Source organism: Artemia sp. Qi Xiang Cuo, chromosome 2, assembly GCF_049724085.1.
Source record: "Artemia sp. Qi Xiang Cuo chromosome 2, ASM4972408v1, whole genome shotgun sequence".
Classification (NCBI taxonomy): Eukaryota; Metazoa; Arthropoda; class Branchiopoda; order Anostraca; family Artemiidae; genus Artemia; species Artemia sp. Qi Xiang Cuo.
This window is the reverse complement of record NC_142795.1, coordinates 81524617-81539199: the sequence shown is the minus strand read 5'-3', so window position 1 is coordinate 81539199 and position 14583 is coordinate 81524617. Positions and strand designations below refer to the sequence as shown.

The following is a 14583-nucleotide window of genomic DNA, read 5'->3' as shown; positions in this document are numbered from 1 at the left end:
GTGAATGGGTTCAATAATTCGAAGTTAATAATGTCTGCAGGGCACTTGATTATTTATAAACTACCCTTATGAATTTCTAAAGAATACTTGAAAATAGATTGCTTAAATAAAAGATCTACCACGAAGGTACTTTATATCTACAGCAATGTTTCCCAATATTTTGTCATCCCTTTCTTTAATTTTTGTAACGCTGGGTAACATCGTAAAAGAATTTATGTATTTTAATGACATTCCAAATATGTGTTTTTTTTGGAGGGGGGGGGGTAAATATATAATATAATAAAAAAAAGACAAACGTAGTTATTCACAGTAAAATGTAACTAAAATATAGATTATGGATAACATTTATTTGGATCAGTGAGAAGGATAAACCTGTTGGCATTGAGAAAACAGATTGCCCTAATTTGACTCTCTGATTGTGAATTTTAATCCGTGTTATGGCTCCACGTTTAATAGCCTTGTCCTTTTCAATGTACAGGTGTATCCCTTCCAAGCTCTGGTGCAACGAGTATCCCCGCCAAACTCTGCTCCTACCCTTTGGGGTACACTCAGCAAACTTTGGAAAACACTGGTCTGTAGCGTTATGAAACAGAGATTTTATTTTATTAGGAAAAATTATCATCTGTATATATTAGTTGAAATCCGTCCATGATACCTACGTTTTGAATCGCGCTAATGTTTACATTTTAATATTTTTGTGTGTATATTGTATCTTTATTTTCTCTGTCTGTTCTAGGAAAATTAGATTGATTAAATTTCATTTCGGCACAACTGATTTATTAGGACAATAACTATATTCGACCCTTCCTCCTTATCCTAGGGTGTTTTAGAATTAATACCTTTGGGTAGCACTCTGTGGTCTAATATGGTTTAAATAAATATTTTAAGGCTTCCAGTGTTCAAAATGGCAATTTTTTTTTTCTTCTTTTTTTCTTTTTTTTAAGGCAGCCAATTTATGAGTTCTTTCAATTTTCCCTTATCCATTTTATATGGCTTGCCCTAGCTTCCTCGAATGTAATTTGTAAGAGATAACAAAAAAATACTTATCCGTATCGGGCCACGTGCCAGCCGAAATGCTGATAGACAACTAGGCGAATGAGAGTAATGATCAGGTGTACTTAATGTAGACATTTCTTATTTACAGATTCCTGAAGATGGGCCAATTTTCAACATTACTATCCTTTTTGTTCTCTGCATATCATTTTTTTTTCTACTTTTGAAATGAGCGAAGTGTTTATTTACAGATGACGGGACTTATCTGCTATTTTCCGGGGTTGTGACTTATGTGACACCAGGCTCGGACCGTTTCATGTCGCAATCATTCTAACCTCAGATGTCATTTATGTCTTTTGAAATGCTAAGGATAGTTAATCTTGCTATGCTTGGTATGCTCTTTGTTCCTTAGCCATCCGTATTAGACATATTACATGCCGATTAATTTTAATTTTCCTTAGTCTTTTCTTACTCCAAAACATAGTTATTGTGCTTAGATCTACCAAAAATACTACAATCTATTAAAACTGGATTAAGTGTAAAACTTTTGAAGTCCTAAAATCCTAAAACTTTTGAACCCGATTAATTGTAAAACGTCTCATAATCTTTGAAATGAATGAAGGAAAGTCTGTTTAAAAGTTTGAGCTGTTTTTAGTCAGGTTTTTCTATTTCTTTGCAAGTGTCCTTTTCTCGTCTTTCTCACTTTTTAAGCTCATATTTCCTTTTTTTTCTTTAATGCCCCTCTATAGTGCGTCTTTGTTATTTACAGAGGGTTATAATAAGCTATTAATTGTTTTCATAGTTACCATTCCTGGGTCAGCTTCAAATGGCAATCTTTTCTCGCTTGACAGTGTTTTATTTTAAAGCGTTTTAAATTTCCGGTTACTATGGGTTAAACTTCATTCTTTACTAAGTGTAGTGGTCGTTGCAGTCATAATTGTTACTATTTATTATATTTGATTGGTTAATCTAAACAGTCTGTAATCGGATTAAGTTTCATAAAACCCGTCATTCTTTTTGTAATTTGCAATAATGTAATTCTTCAATTTGCAATAATGTAATTCAAATGTAATTCTGCAGAAAAACACGATTTGCCAGTCGAAGTCGGTCAAAGAGTGAAGATAAAAATTCTTTGAATTGTCGGGATGAGTCTGAGATGAAACCTGTGATGGAGGATATAGTACAACGACAGCTTCAGCGTGCAAGAGAGGTACAAAATAGTCTAGCTGGAACCAGTGAACCTGTAAAGTGTACAGAACAGGTTGAGAAAATTGACTTTGCTGAAAATAATTTCGTAGAATCAGATAATATATGTACCTCGAAAGCTGAAGGAAAAGAACTGAGTGAAAAGGACCATGAAGAAATTGATTCAATAGAATTGAAAAAAGTACACAGTAGCGAAAGGCTTCAACAGCTGAGTAAACTCTCTGTCATAAAACAAGACAATACAGTCTTAGATAACAGCCCGGTAAGCTCAGAAGAGAAGGCAGTCGAAGCAGAAACTAAAAAAGGAAAAGATGACCAAAATGCTGGGATGTGCCAAGAGAGAGACGATCGCCTTATTCAGGATAATGTGCCTTTAAAAAAACAGCACGAGACGCTGGAAAATAAGAAAGAAAGAACCCCTAGTCTATCTCCAGATGAAAGTTCTGACGATGAAAAACTTGAACATCCTTATAGTGATCAAAGAAGCCATCGTTATCGTGAGGACTTTCATCATAGAGGAACTTCCTCAAGAACAAGTAAGTGTATTTCTCCCTCTCTCTCTCTCTCTCTCTCTCTTTCTCTCTCTCTCTCTCTCCCTCGCTCTCTCTCTCTCTCTCTGTCTGTTTTTCCTCTCTATTTATTGTTTCTTAAAATAATGCAACAGGTAATAATTTTGTTCTTTACTTTGGACTAATTATTTTTTTACTTTGGTTGTTAATTCTTTGACTCCGTAAATATTTCAGAACCAATTTTATCCTTTCATTTTATTTGCCAAACATTTTGTTTGAGTGAAATGTTCGTCTCGATTGGCCCTGATAATACAGAGTATGTCTTTATTCAGTGTCCTGAATATGAGTGTTCCTTTTTTTATGTCAGGAATATATGTGATATATTTATCAAGCAAATTTCTGCTTAAATGAAATGAATGATTTTGGATAGAAAATACAAAGGAAAAAGAACTAAACTGTTTACTTCCAAGATATACTCGAAATTAAAGTTGTCTGTTCTTTATTATGTATATATACTTCAGTATTTGTAAGCCCCCATGCCTGAAACCAGACAAACCAATCCGGTATACGTCATTTGACCATCTTAGGTAAAAAAAAGTTAAATACACGGGCTTAATTCATAGATTTTTTTTCAAAACGTGTTTTTAAATTTTCGGTTGCTATGGGCTGAAGTTCGTTCTTTACTAGTTGCGGCGCGTACTTGAACTTGGGTTATTTAGACGAGTTCGAATTAATGCCTAAGTTTAATTAGCCTAGATCTTGTCTCACGTCATTAACCCATCTTATCCATTATCTTCAATAAAATATAAGGTAATGCATTTAATAATAATACGAATAAATGATTTTATTACCATAAAAGCACATAGCTAGCAGCGGATGTCACGCAACAAGAAAATATAACACACACAACAAAATGAATAAGTTCATAATAAGTTGATAGAACTATTAAATTTCATAAAAATTTCACTTTGCGAGGACGTCATAATTAGTTGCTGACAGTAGCATAAACGATTCGAAGAATAAAATAGTAAATTGCAAAACGTGCATATTTTTTTAAAGATGGATTTTCTTTTGAATTCGGAAAGTTTTGGATTTGTTAAAGGTTGAGGCGTTGGCACGTTCTTCGGATGAAGGATGAAAAACTGCCAAAGATTGTCTTTGTCGGCCAATGGTCTAGGTCCTAACGAAAATCAGGGTGACCTCGGTTCTAGCGGGAGGATATCATAAGGAAAGATTGAAGGGAAATGGGAACTTCCTGGGAGCGTGTAAAGATGGAGGCTTTGAATAGATTTGGATGGAGGAGGAGCGTGCGTAGCTGTGTTGGCCTGGGGCGGGTTTGTGCTGCAGTGAGTTTTTATTAGTAATAGCAGTAGCTGAGACTTTTTCTTTCCCAAAAGCACCTTGGTAGGATTACAACATCATTCTTCTTCATTCGTTTCTAAAGTATTATTGTAAATTAAAGAACATACAATCATAAAATACAGCGAAAACTTAGATATTCTGGGTTTTATTTTCTCTTTTGCCATTAGTGACAATTTTTAATTTTAATTGCTTGATTAAAATCAATTTCTTAGCTGTAACTGAAATTCAGATGAATAATTTGAATGGCTTAGCAGCTGTGTATATTTTTTAATGGGATGTTCTTCTATGTTTTGTTACTTCTTAGTATTTTCAAGATTAAGAAAAACGAAATTTTATTCGGTCACTACAATAATAATCATTTCAGTATGTGAGCATGTGCAATTATTTCAGTATTAGCCCAACTAAAAAAACTTTTTCCACAAAATAAGTTTTTCAAAGAAAAGTAAAGAACTCCATTAAAAAAAATGAGCAAAAATCAAATCAAATAATCTACCGAGCTCGAAACTACCACAAATCAGGATCGATAAATAAATTAAACCCAAAACGAACAGAAATTGAAATAAATAACAAAATCAAACTGAAAAAAAACAGATTTTGACAGAAGGGGCGAAAAACCCCTATGCCTGCCCAAGGCCAGAACAAAATTTGCACTTTACTGAAAAAGTATAAATGAATGAACTTTGTCAGTATAATGTGCATATACTGAAATTTAGTAATCAAAATGTTAATATTATTTGATTTATTAAAGTTATAAAAGTAAAAACATTTATATTTTTTCAGTAAAGTGCAAATTCTGTTCTGGCCTTGGGAAGGCATAAGGGTTTTGCGCCCAACTTATGTTAATTTCTGCTCGTTTTAAGTTTGACTTGGTTATTTATTTTAATTCCTGTTCGTTTTGGGTTTCATTTATTTATCGATGCTGATTTGTGGTAGTTTTCGAGCTTAGTAGATTATTTGATTTTATTTTTGCTCATTTTTTGTTTAATGGAGTTCTTTACTTTTCTTTGAAAAACTATTTTGTGGAAAAAGTTTTTTTAATTAATTTCTGTTCGTTTTATATTGACATAGTCTTTTCAAGGAAAAAGAAAATAACACTTTAAATCTTTTCGTTTTTTAAGACTTTATAGTTTGGCCTGCTATTTGTATGCTGGAGAAAAATTTTCAGCAATTTTTAACAACATACACCATTTTAAAAATCTGGACACAAATAGTACTGTCTAACTTAGTTTCGTACCTCCTCTAGTTGACCTGAAATGGGAAACTTGATACCATTCGCAAAAAAAATCTGTTTACTTTCTTTGATAGCTTTGATACACTTACACTATTTTGATTTGGTTAAAGTTTAAGAGCAGAAGTAGCCTCGAAAGTTTGAACTTAATACCCTCAGTCGTTCTTGGGATACTGCTGAGATGCCTTATTGGGAATTAGCATTTTCACAGTGTATTTTGATTTAATCTTAAGGCAACATTTAGTTTTTAAACATAATGGGCAAATGGGAGGGGGGGAGTGGAAGGGGGATTAGTTGCCATCCAATCACTTTCGACTATTAAAAAGGGCATCAGCCCTTTCTATTTTCAATCTAATGAGCCCCTTTCGAAGTTCCCACGACAACTCCTTCGATACGAAGTGCCCTGGTTATACGACTCCTTCGATACAACAACAACAAAAAAAAATATTACCAATCACTTTCGACTGTTAAAAAGGGCACTAGCCCTTTGAATTTCCAATCAAATGAGCCTTTTTTGAAGTTTCTACGACAGCGCCTTCTATAAAACTTATATGCCCCCAGGGCATAACTTAAAACCCTTGCCCTGAGGGCTGTGGCGGAGTATATTTTCTATCTGTAAATCAACTACGCTGAACAAAATGGCTATCTGAAAATTTTTATTGGATGTGTTTGGGGGAATGATGGGCTTGGGGGGGGCTAGTTGCCCTTCAATCACTTTCGAATATTAAAAGGGCACTAGCCCTTCGAATTTCCAATGGAATGAGCCTTTTTTGAAGTTTCTACGACAACGCCTTCTATAAAAACCTTATATGCCTCCAGGGCATAGCTTAAAACCCTTGCCCCGAGGGTTGGGGGGGAAGTGTTCTCCTCAAAAAGATATTTTCTATCTGGAAATCAACTACGCTGAAAAAAATGGCTATCTCAAAATTTTGAGGGGAGGTGTTTGGGGGAATGATGGGCGTGGGGGGGGGGCTAGTTCCCCTCCAATCACTTTCAAATATTAAGAATGGAACTAGCCCTTTGAATTTCCAATCGAATGAGCCTGCTCTGAAGTTTCTATGACAAGGCCTTCTATAAGTACCTAACATGCCCCCAGGGCATAACTCAAAACTCTTGCCCTGAGGGATGTGGGAGTATCCTCCTCAAAAACATATTTTCTATCTGGAATTCAACTACGCTGAACAAAATGGCTATCTCAAAAGTTTGATTGGATGTATTTGGGGGAATGATGGGCGTGGGGGGGGCTAGTTGCCCTCCAATCACTTTCGACTATTAAAAAGTCACTAGCCCTTTGAATTTCCAATAGAATGAGCCTTTTTTGAAGTTTTTACGACAACGCCTTCTATAAAAACCCTATATGCCCCCAGGGCAAAACTTAAATCCCTTGCCCCGAGGGTTGTGGGGGAATTTCCTCCTCAAAAAAATATTTTATATCTGGAAATAAAATAAGCTTAAAAAAATTGTTATATCAAATTTTTTTTTTGTTTTGTTTGGGGTATTTTTGGGGGTGGGGGGGGGGGGCTAGTTACCCTCCAATCACTTTCGACTATTTAAAAGGGCACTAGCCCTTTCAATTTCCAATCGAATGAGCCTTTTTTGAAGTTTCTACGACAACGCCTTCTATAAAAACCTTATATGCCCCCAGGGCATAACTTAAAACCCTTGCCCCGAGGGTTGTGGGGGAGTGTCCTCCTCAAAAAAATATTTTCTACTTGGAAATCAACTACGCTGAACAAATTGGCTATCTCAAAATTTTGATTGGATGTGTGTGGGAATGATGGGCGTGGGGTGGGGGGGGGGCTAGTTGCCCTTCAATCACTTTTGACTATTAAAAAAGGCAATGGCCCTTTGAATTTCCTATCGAATGAGCCTTTTTTGAAGTTTCTACGACGCCTTCTATAAAAACCTTATATGCCCCCAGGGCATAACTTAAAACTTTTGCCCCGAGGGTTTTAGGGGAGTGTCCTTCTCAAAAAGATGTTTTTTGTATGAATATTAGCTACACTGAACAAAATGACGATCTACCAAGTTTTAGGGGAGGTTGTTGAGGGAATGATAAGTTTGGGGGAGGGGGTCTATCTGCTGACAATAACTATTCGACAATCTAAAATGGACTACGCGCTTTTAAATAGCAAACTCATGCCTTTTGAAGTTTCAACGACAACGACTTCTATAAAAAACTTATATGCCCCATGGCATAACTTAAAACCTTTGTCCTGAGGGTTGTGGGGGAGTATCCTCCTCAGAAAGATATTTTCTATCTGGAAATCAACTACGCTGAACAAAATGTCTATCTCAAAATTTTGATTGGATGAGTTTTGGGGAATGATGGGCGTCGGGGGGGGGGGGGGGGCTAGTTGCCCTCCAATCACTTTCGACTATTAAAAATGGCACTAGCCACTCCAATTTGCAATCGAATGAGCCCTTTTCGAACTTTCTACGACAACTCCTTTGATACGAAGCGCTCGGATATGGAGAAAAAAAAAACACATTGTACCCACATCGTTGCTTACTTAGGTAGCGCTAGCGCGCTGCCTATGATCTGAGCATGTGCAGTCATTTCAGTATGTGAGCATGTGCAGTCATTTCAGTATGTGAGCATGTGCAGTCATTTCAGTATGTGAGCATGTGCAGTCATTTCGGTAACGAATCTTCAATCTAGGCTGAAACTAAGTGGTTCTCACATTTATTTCTCTTTTATATTTTTTTTCTTATTTTGTATTTCATCAGTTCCTACTTTGTTCTATAGCTGTAGAGTTGGAAGATAAAATCCTAAATTTGGATTTTTTCTAATTTAAAGGAAAAGCTGCATTAGCAAAACTTTTTAGAACGATCAAGAGTTTTTTGTGATTCTGTAAAAATGGTTATTCATCCTTTGGTTTCCCTCAGGTTCTTAATATTTGTCAGAAAATCTTCCAATTCCCTACCACACGTCATCAAAGTGCATTCTCCCGCATAGGACCTACCCAAAAATCAATAAAAAAGAAAGAAATTTATGTGAAACGGAAATTTTATCCCGCTTCTGATTGAACTATTAAGGGTTTTGTTTCAAAAAAAGAACTACTCAACTATTTTTAATAAAAGATCTGAAACCAAAGAAAATAACCACGAGAAAAAAAAACAGAAGGCTGTTTAAGTAATTTTTAGGTTTATTTAAAAGAAACTGAAAGCCTAAAGAAAATCTGAAGGGTATAAACCCTTAGAATATATTTTTGTTTGCATGATTTATCTTCGTTTAATCTGTCTATATAATTAGTTGTATTTCTGTTTTAACTAGATTTTATTTAGGATAATTTATACGTGTACACCGACTTTTATTCTGTCATCGTAATGGAAAAAAAAAATAAAAAAATAAAAAAACACAGGTAGGAAATAATTCAATGTCACTCAACTTAGAAAAAAGAAACAGTTAAGAAACACCAAGAATATCAAAACTCTAAAAAAAAAAATTTGAAAAAAAAAATATTTTGTTTGCATGATTTATCTTCATTTAATCTGTCTGTATAATTAATTGTATTTCAATTTTAACTAGATTTCATTTAGGATAATTTATACGTGTACACCGACTTTTTTTTCTGTTGTCGTAATGAAAAAAAAAAGAAATAAAAAAACAGATTGATGTTTCATATTTTTATCTTTTTTAGGAAGGCCATTTTATAGACATCCTAGAGGAAGGGGGAGAGGAAGAGGCTATCGTGGCTCCTCCTTTCAACCAAAGAGCTACTACGATCTGGACAAAGATTCGTATGAAAAATATTTTCAAAAGTCAAAGTCATCGAATGAACATAGATAGCAATTTGTGGGACTTCATTGATCTTGAAATAGTTGTTTCCGTTTTGCTTTGTATTTTTATATAAAGTTGTTTGAGCTGTTTTGCCATTTTGCCCTTTTTTCATTCGAAAAGAGAGGGTACTTTTCATTTTATACTTTTTTCTTATTTTTTTTATAAAGATTTTTGCATTGTGTGCGTGTGTTGGATATGGTTGCTGCTGAACTATGGGAAAAAATAGTCCTATATTGACCAATTAAAAACCATGAAAGTAAAGTGGGAATCGCTCAAACCCAAAACGGGTAAAAATTTAGTATGTGTTTGCCGTTTGGCGTAAAAAAAGAGAGGTTTTTGGTTTTGTCCAAAAGCGTTTTGGTGTAAAATTCACTTTTAAAGTTTTTTGTACTTATTCATTCACTTTAAATGTAAGTAGTCAAATAAAACAAAAACTTTTTTGGGCATGCCCAAAAAAGATAGAGTAAAAACAAGAAAAACAAAAAGAAACATCAGAAAGAAAAATTCACTTCGACAACTATGAACACGGGACTAACAGAAATGACCACAGATTGGAAGACTTGGTATTTCGTAGAAAATCACGAATACGCTTCTCAATAACTCCAGGTGAGGTCATTTATCGATATTTTCTCTGCAGGGAGGAGCTACTTGTCCATGTTGGGAGTTCCATAAAACACTTTGTAAATTTAAAATAAAGGCGACAAACTTGATTCCTCTTAACATTAAATAAACCAGACAAGAGCAAGAGTGAGTCGGTGAGCAGCTGTTGGGCTATTAAAACGTTAAAAACGTAAAAAACGTAGTTTTTTTCTTACTGGAAGAAGTTTCACACAGGAGAATCAATGAGCTGAAATTTTACTTTCCGTACGTTTTACTGGCTCAAAATTTCACAAAGACTCCAATCTGGCTTTCAAGAGACAGGGTTATGGCTTTCTCCTCTAGAATACGTCCACAAGACAATATTATATGCCTATATAAACAGCCCGCAGGCGTAAACCAATGAAAATAAGGCACACTTTCTACCACGGGAAGTAATGCCTCTTTTTCTCTTTGGTTTGAGGTTCAATTCAGCTGCTTGTCGAACCACTAATGAATGTTAAAAAAATATTTGCAGGAGGGAGGGTGCCATTTGAAATCCTGGTTCACAAAAGTGGAAGGGAACTTCTACCATTCGCACTAATGCAAGAGAATGACGTCAAAAGCTACCCACTATCTGGTGCCATAAATACGCTAAATAGGATGATAAGTCCACAAAAATTGAAAGGTAGGCAACTTTTGAAAGTGAATTTCGAGTCTAAAAATGTTCGACGGAAAATTCCAGGTTGTTTCATACAATTTAGGTAAAAAATGAATGAGAGCTCAGGTTGGTGAGAGTAGGTTTAAAAATTAATGTTCAAAAGACTCAGCGCTCAAACAAATGAAGACGAAGCGATGATGTTACACACCGATAGATTGACTAAGCATATAGTTTTTTTGTGTCGAGGCAGCATTATTCGCAAGGACGTTGAATGCAGTGAAGATGTCAAACGTAGAACAGGCAGGGCTCATAGTGCTTTCTTATAGTTAAAAAAATATGGAGGCATAAGAATTGGAATTCAGATAAGCCTATTAGAGCCCAAGTTAATGACAACAGTGCAGTTCTCAGACGTGGACACTGCGAAACGTTGAGGAAGATATAATAAGCTGTTTTCTAGAGGGAAAAATCTAAGGGTACTTTCAGGAATGATCATACAGCAAACAGTAGGCTGAAAGAAAAATCTAGCTTGATGCCACCACCCACGTCTACAATGAAAGAAAGGTATCGGTGCTTAGGTCATGTTTTGACTAGATGGTTAGGTCATGTTATGACTATAGATTGAAAAAGATCTGGGTTTTTGGTGATTAATTTTAATCCTATACAAACACAAGCTGTCAAAAACTTTTATGCACATCTTACAAAAGTACATAAAGATGAATAGTTCATAGCCCTGTTTTATTTTGGTGTTTTACGAAGATTAATTAAAAATGTTTTTACCATGAAACATGTTTTACAAAAAAAAAAACCAAACAACTCCATTAAACCAAAATGAACAAAAAAAAAGAATAAAATAATCTACCAAGCATACAACTACCACAAATCAGTATCAGTAAATAAATGAAACCCAAAACAAACAGAAATTAAAATAAATAACAGAGCCAAACTCAAAACGAGCAGAAATTAATATGAGTAGGGTTAAAAACCCCCTATGATTTCTAAAAGCCAGAATATAATTTGTATTTTACTGAAAAAAATTCTTTTAAATGATTTTATTTTTATAACTTTAAGAAATCAAAAATTAATTAAGATTTTAAGGAATAAATATCATCATATGAATATTAAACTGACAATGCACATTTTTTTTCAGTAAATTAATTTGAATTTTTTCAGTGAATTTTTTTTTTTTAAACTCCACCGCCGCGCTGCTTATTTACAAAAAAATAGCATTTAAACAACAGGAGTTCCGTGGTCATTTATAAACTGTCAGATGTCTCCTAGAATGGCAGCTGAGAGTTTTGTATCACTTCTCTCTTTCATTACATTTGGCTCATCAGTTGCGGTCTGCTCAGTGTTTCCACTATTCCCAAATTTTCGGATATTTCACTTCAAATCTCGCAAAAACTGAACGACAAAAACACTTGGGCCTAGAACCGTCAAAGCTTTAAATCCGGCCCTGACCTTACCCTTCTTTATTCTACCAAATTTCAATCCTTTTCTTTAATATTCCCGTTACTCCTCTAAATTTCCTTTCTAGAGCCAAAATTAAAGAAAACAAGAAAACAAAGCGAATTCGCTGTTCATGCTTGTCCTGAACTGGACCAGGACTGAGGCTAGGACATACACCAAGCAATATTGTCTTATTATTTTCTATCACATCTCCTTTTCCTCAAGTGATCTCTCAAGAAAGCCTTTTTAATTAAGCACTGTTTGTCCCATTAAATATTTATTCCCAAATATCAAGGAACTATTAGCGGGCACAACTTCTATAATAAAGCTTTGTTGGTTCAGTCGTTAATGCGTGGGACCACTAATCTAGGAGTAGGGTTTCAAGTCGTATAAAGTGCGTATTTTTTTTAATCCAAGCTGCAATTTAAGATAAATCAGGGCTTCTTAAACTTTTTTCATTCACGACCTTATTCATGATTGCGAGTTTCCTGGCATATAAATACAAAAGAAGGAAAAATAAATGTTTTTGAGGATTTTTATTATTTATTAGGTAACAATATGCATATGCATATGAAAATATATAGCTGTAGAATTCGTTTAGAAACATACAAAAATCTAAAATAAAAATTCCACAGTTGAAGAACTGTCTTTATTATACTTACAACAATTATATACCCCATTTTTCATCAAAATTGCGTTTTTTGCAATAATATAAATAAAAGAGAACTCTGACTGTCTTAGTTCGATCGAATATATTCGAACGCAGTCGTTGGGTGGTAAATATTAAATTAAAATGAAAGGAAAAACTTCAGTGAGATGGATGTGCCTGTTTTTTATAGCATAATAAATTAAATCTTGATGGAATATTTGACAATGCTGGGCGTAAGACCTCTAACATTTTTTAGCGATGAACGATATTGGGATTTAATATATGTTAAACCTGAAAAAGTAACTTTACATAAATATGTGGTGTTAAATGGCAGAAGAACATTGAACGCCATATCCGTGATTGTGGGAAATTCAGCTCTAGTTCTGATCCAGAATTCACCCAAGGGCTTTTTTGGAAATTAATTAAAAAAACTTTTTCCACAAAATAAATTTTTTAAAAAAAAGTAAAGAACTCCATTAAACCAAAATGTAACAAAAACAGAATAAAATAATCTACAAAGCATACAACTACCACATATCAGTATCAATAAATAAATGAAACCCAAAACAAACAGAAATTAAAATAAATAACAGAGTCAAACTCAAAACGAGCATGAACTAATACGAGTAGGGTTCTAAACCCCATGCTTTCTAAAAGCCAAAATATAATTTGTACTTTACTGAAAAAAATTCAAATGAATGTACTGAAAAAACTTTGCATTGTCAGTTTAATATACATATGCTGATATTTATTCCTTAAATCCTACTTAATTTTTGATTTCTCCAATCGAATAAGCCCTCTTTGAAGTTTCTACGAAGATTCCTTCCATATGAAGTACCTCTGGGAAAAAAAATAATAAATATTAAACATTGGAGGCGTATGGCCTTTACTATAGGCAACGCTATACCGTTGGCTCTGAAAAAAAGAGGGGTTTTTGGTTTTGTCCAAAAGCTTTTTGATGTAAAATTTTGAATTTTGTTTGACCTTATGATTGATTCTTGAGCAACTCCTATAATACTTTTAACTCTTGAAAACTAGTTGCAAAGACTGCAAACTCCAGGAAAATTCAACTTGGCAGTGAAAAAAAAATATGTTAAAAATTCACTTGGGATCGTTACTCAGAAGAAGTGAAGCTAAGAAAAACAAACGCTGAAAGTAATGATAAATTAATAGGTTGGTATCCTTGCTCCTGGTATTCCAATTACTAGGGTCATACTGAAAATTGGAAAAACGTCCCTTTGTGAATCCTTATTGTGGGCACTCGCAACTCAACACCAAGGACCCTCGTCCCTCATTCCTCTAAAAAAAAACAAAAAAAAACTGGTTCTCCATAAAAAATGACATTTTTTCAGTGTTCAGGAACACATGACACTTTCCTTGGTGAAAACATTCCACTAATTTATCTGAAGTTTTTATCACGGAACGTCAGAACATTTGGGCCTATAAATGCACTTTCTGAGGCTTAGCCCCCCCCCCAGAAAGATTCAATGATTCTTATCTATTAGCTAGGGTGAAGCTGTGAAAGGCTGTATTCCCGTTAATATCATAGGCAGCGCAATAGCGCTGCCTAAGTAAAGAACGATGTTGGCACAATGTATTATATTTTTTTTCGTGGTCTTAGACCAGGGCACTTCGTATCGAAGGAGTTGTCGTAGAAACCTCGAAAAGGGCTCATTTGATAGGAAATTGCAGTGGCTAGTACCCTTTTTAATAGTTGAATTTTAATAGAGGGCAACTAGCCCCCCCCCCCTCCACGTCCAACATTTCCCCAAACACATCCAATCAAAATATTAAGATAGCTATTTTGTTTAGCATCGTTGATTTCTAGATAGAAAATATGTTTTTGAGGAGGACACTCCCCCACAACCCTCAGGGCAAGGGTTTTAAGTTATGCCCTGGGGGCATATAAGAACGATGTTGGCACAATTTATTATTTGTTATTGTTTTTCCTTTAGACCAGGGCACTTCTTATCGAAGAAGTTGTCGTAGAAACTTCGAAAAAGGCTCTTTCAATTGGAAATTGGAGTGGCTTGTGCCCTTTTTAATAGTCGAAAGATAGATAGATAGATATTTATTGCAAAACAAAAGCCTCTTTGGGCCATGGCAAAAACAAACACAGTTGCATATAAAGTCAAAACACATGATAATAACATATATAACAATAACTAA

The 14583-nt window shown here is 34.6% G+C and overlaps 1 protein-coding gene across 1 annotated transcript in view; it reads left to right on the top strand.

Moving 5' to 3' along the window:
* The window catches only part of Xe7 (A-kinase anchor protein 17A), a 45893-nt gene extending 36698 nt beyond the window's left edge, over positions 1-9195 (top strand). The window contains exons 11-12 of the mRNA XM_089103517.1: positions 2074-2735; positions 8943-9195. Coding sequence (XP_088959643.1) covers positions 2074-2735; positions 8943-9091 — 811 coding nt within the window. The 3' untranslated portion in view covers positions 9092-9195. The remainder of the gene's footprint in view (positions 1-2073; positions 2736-8942) is intronic.
* Positions 9196-14583: the final 5388 nt, after the last annotated feature.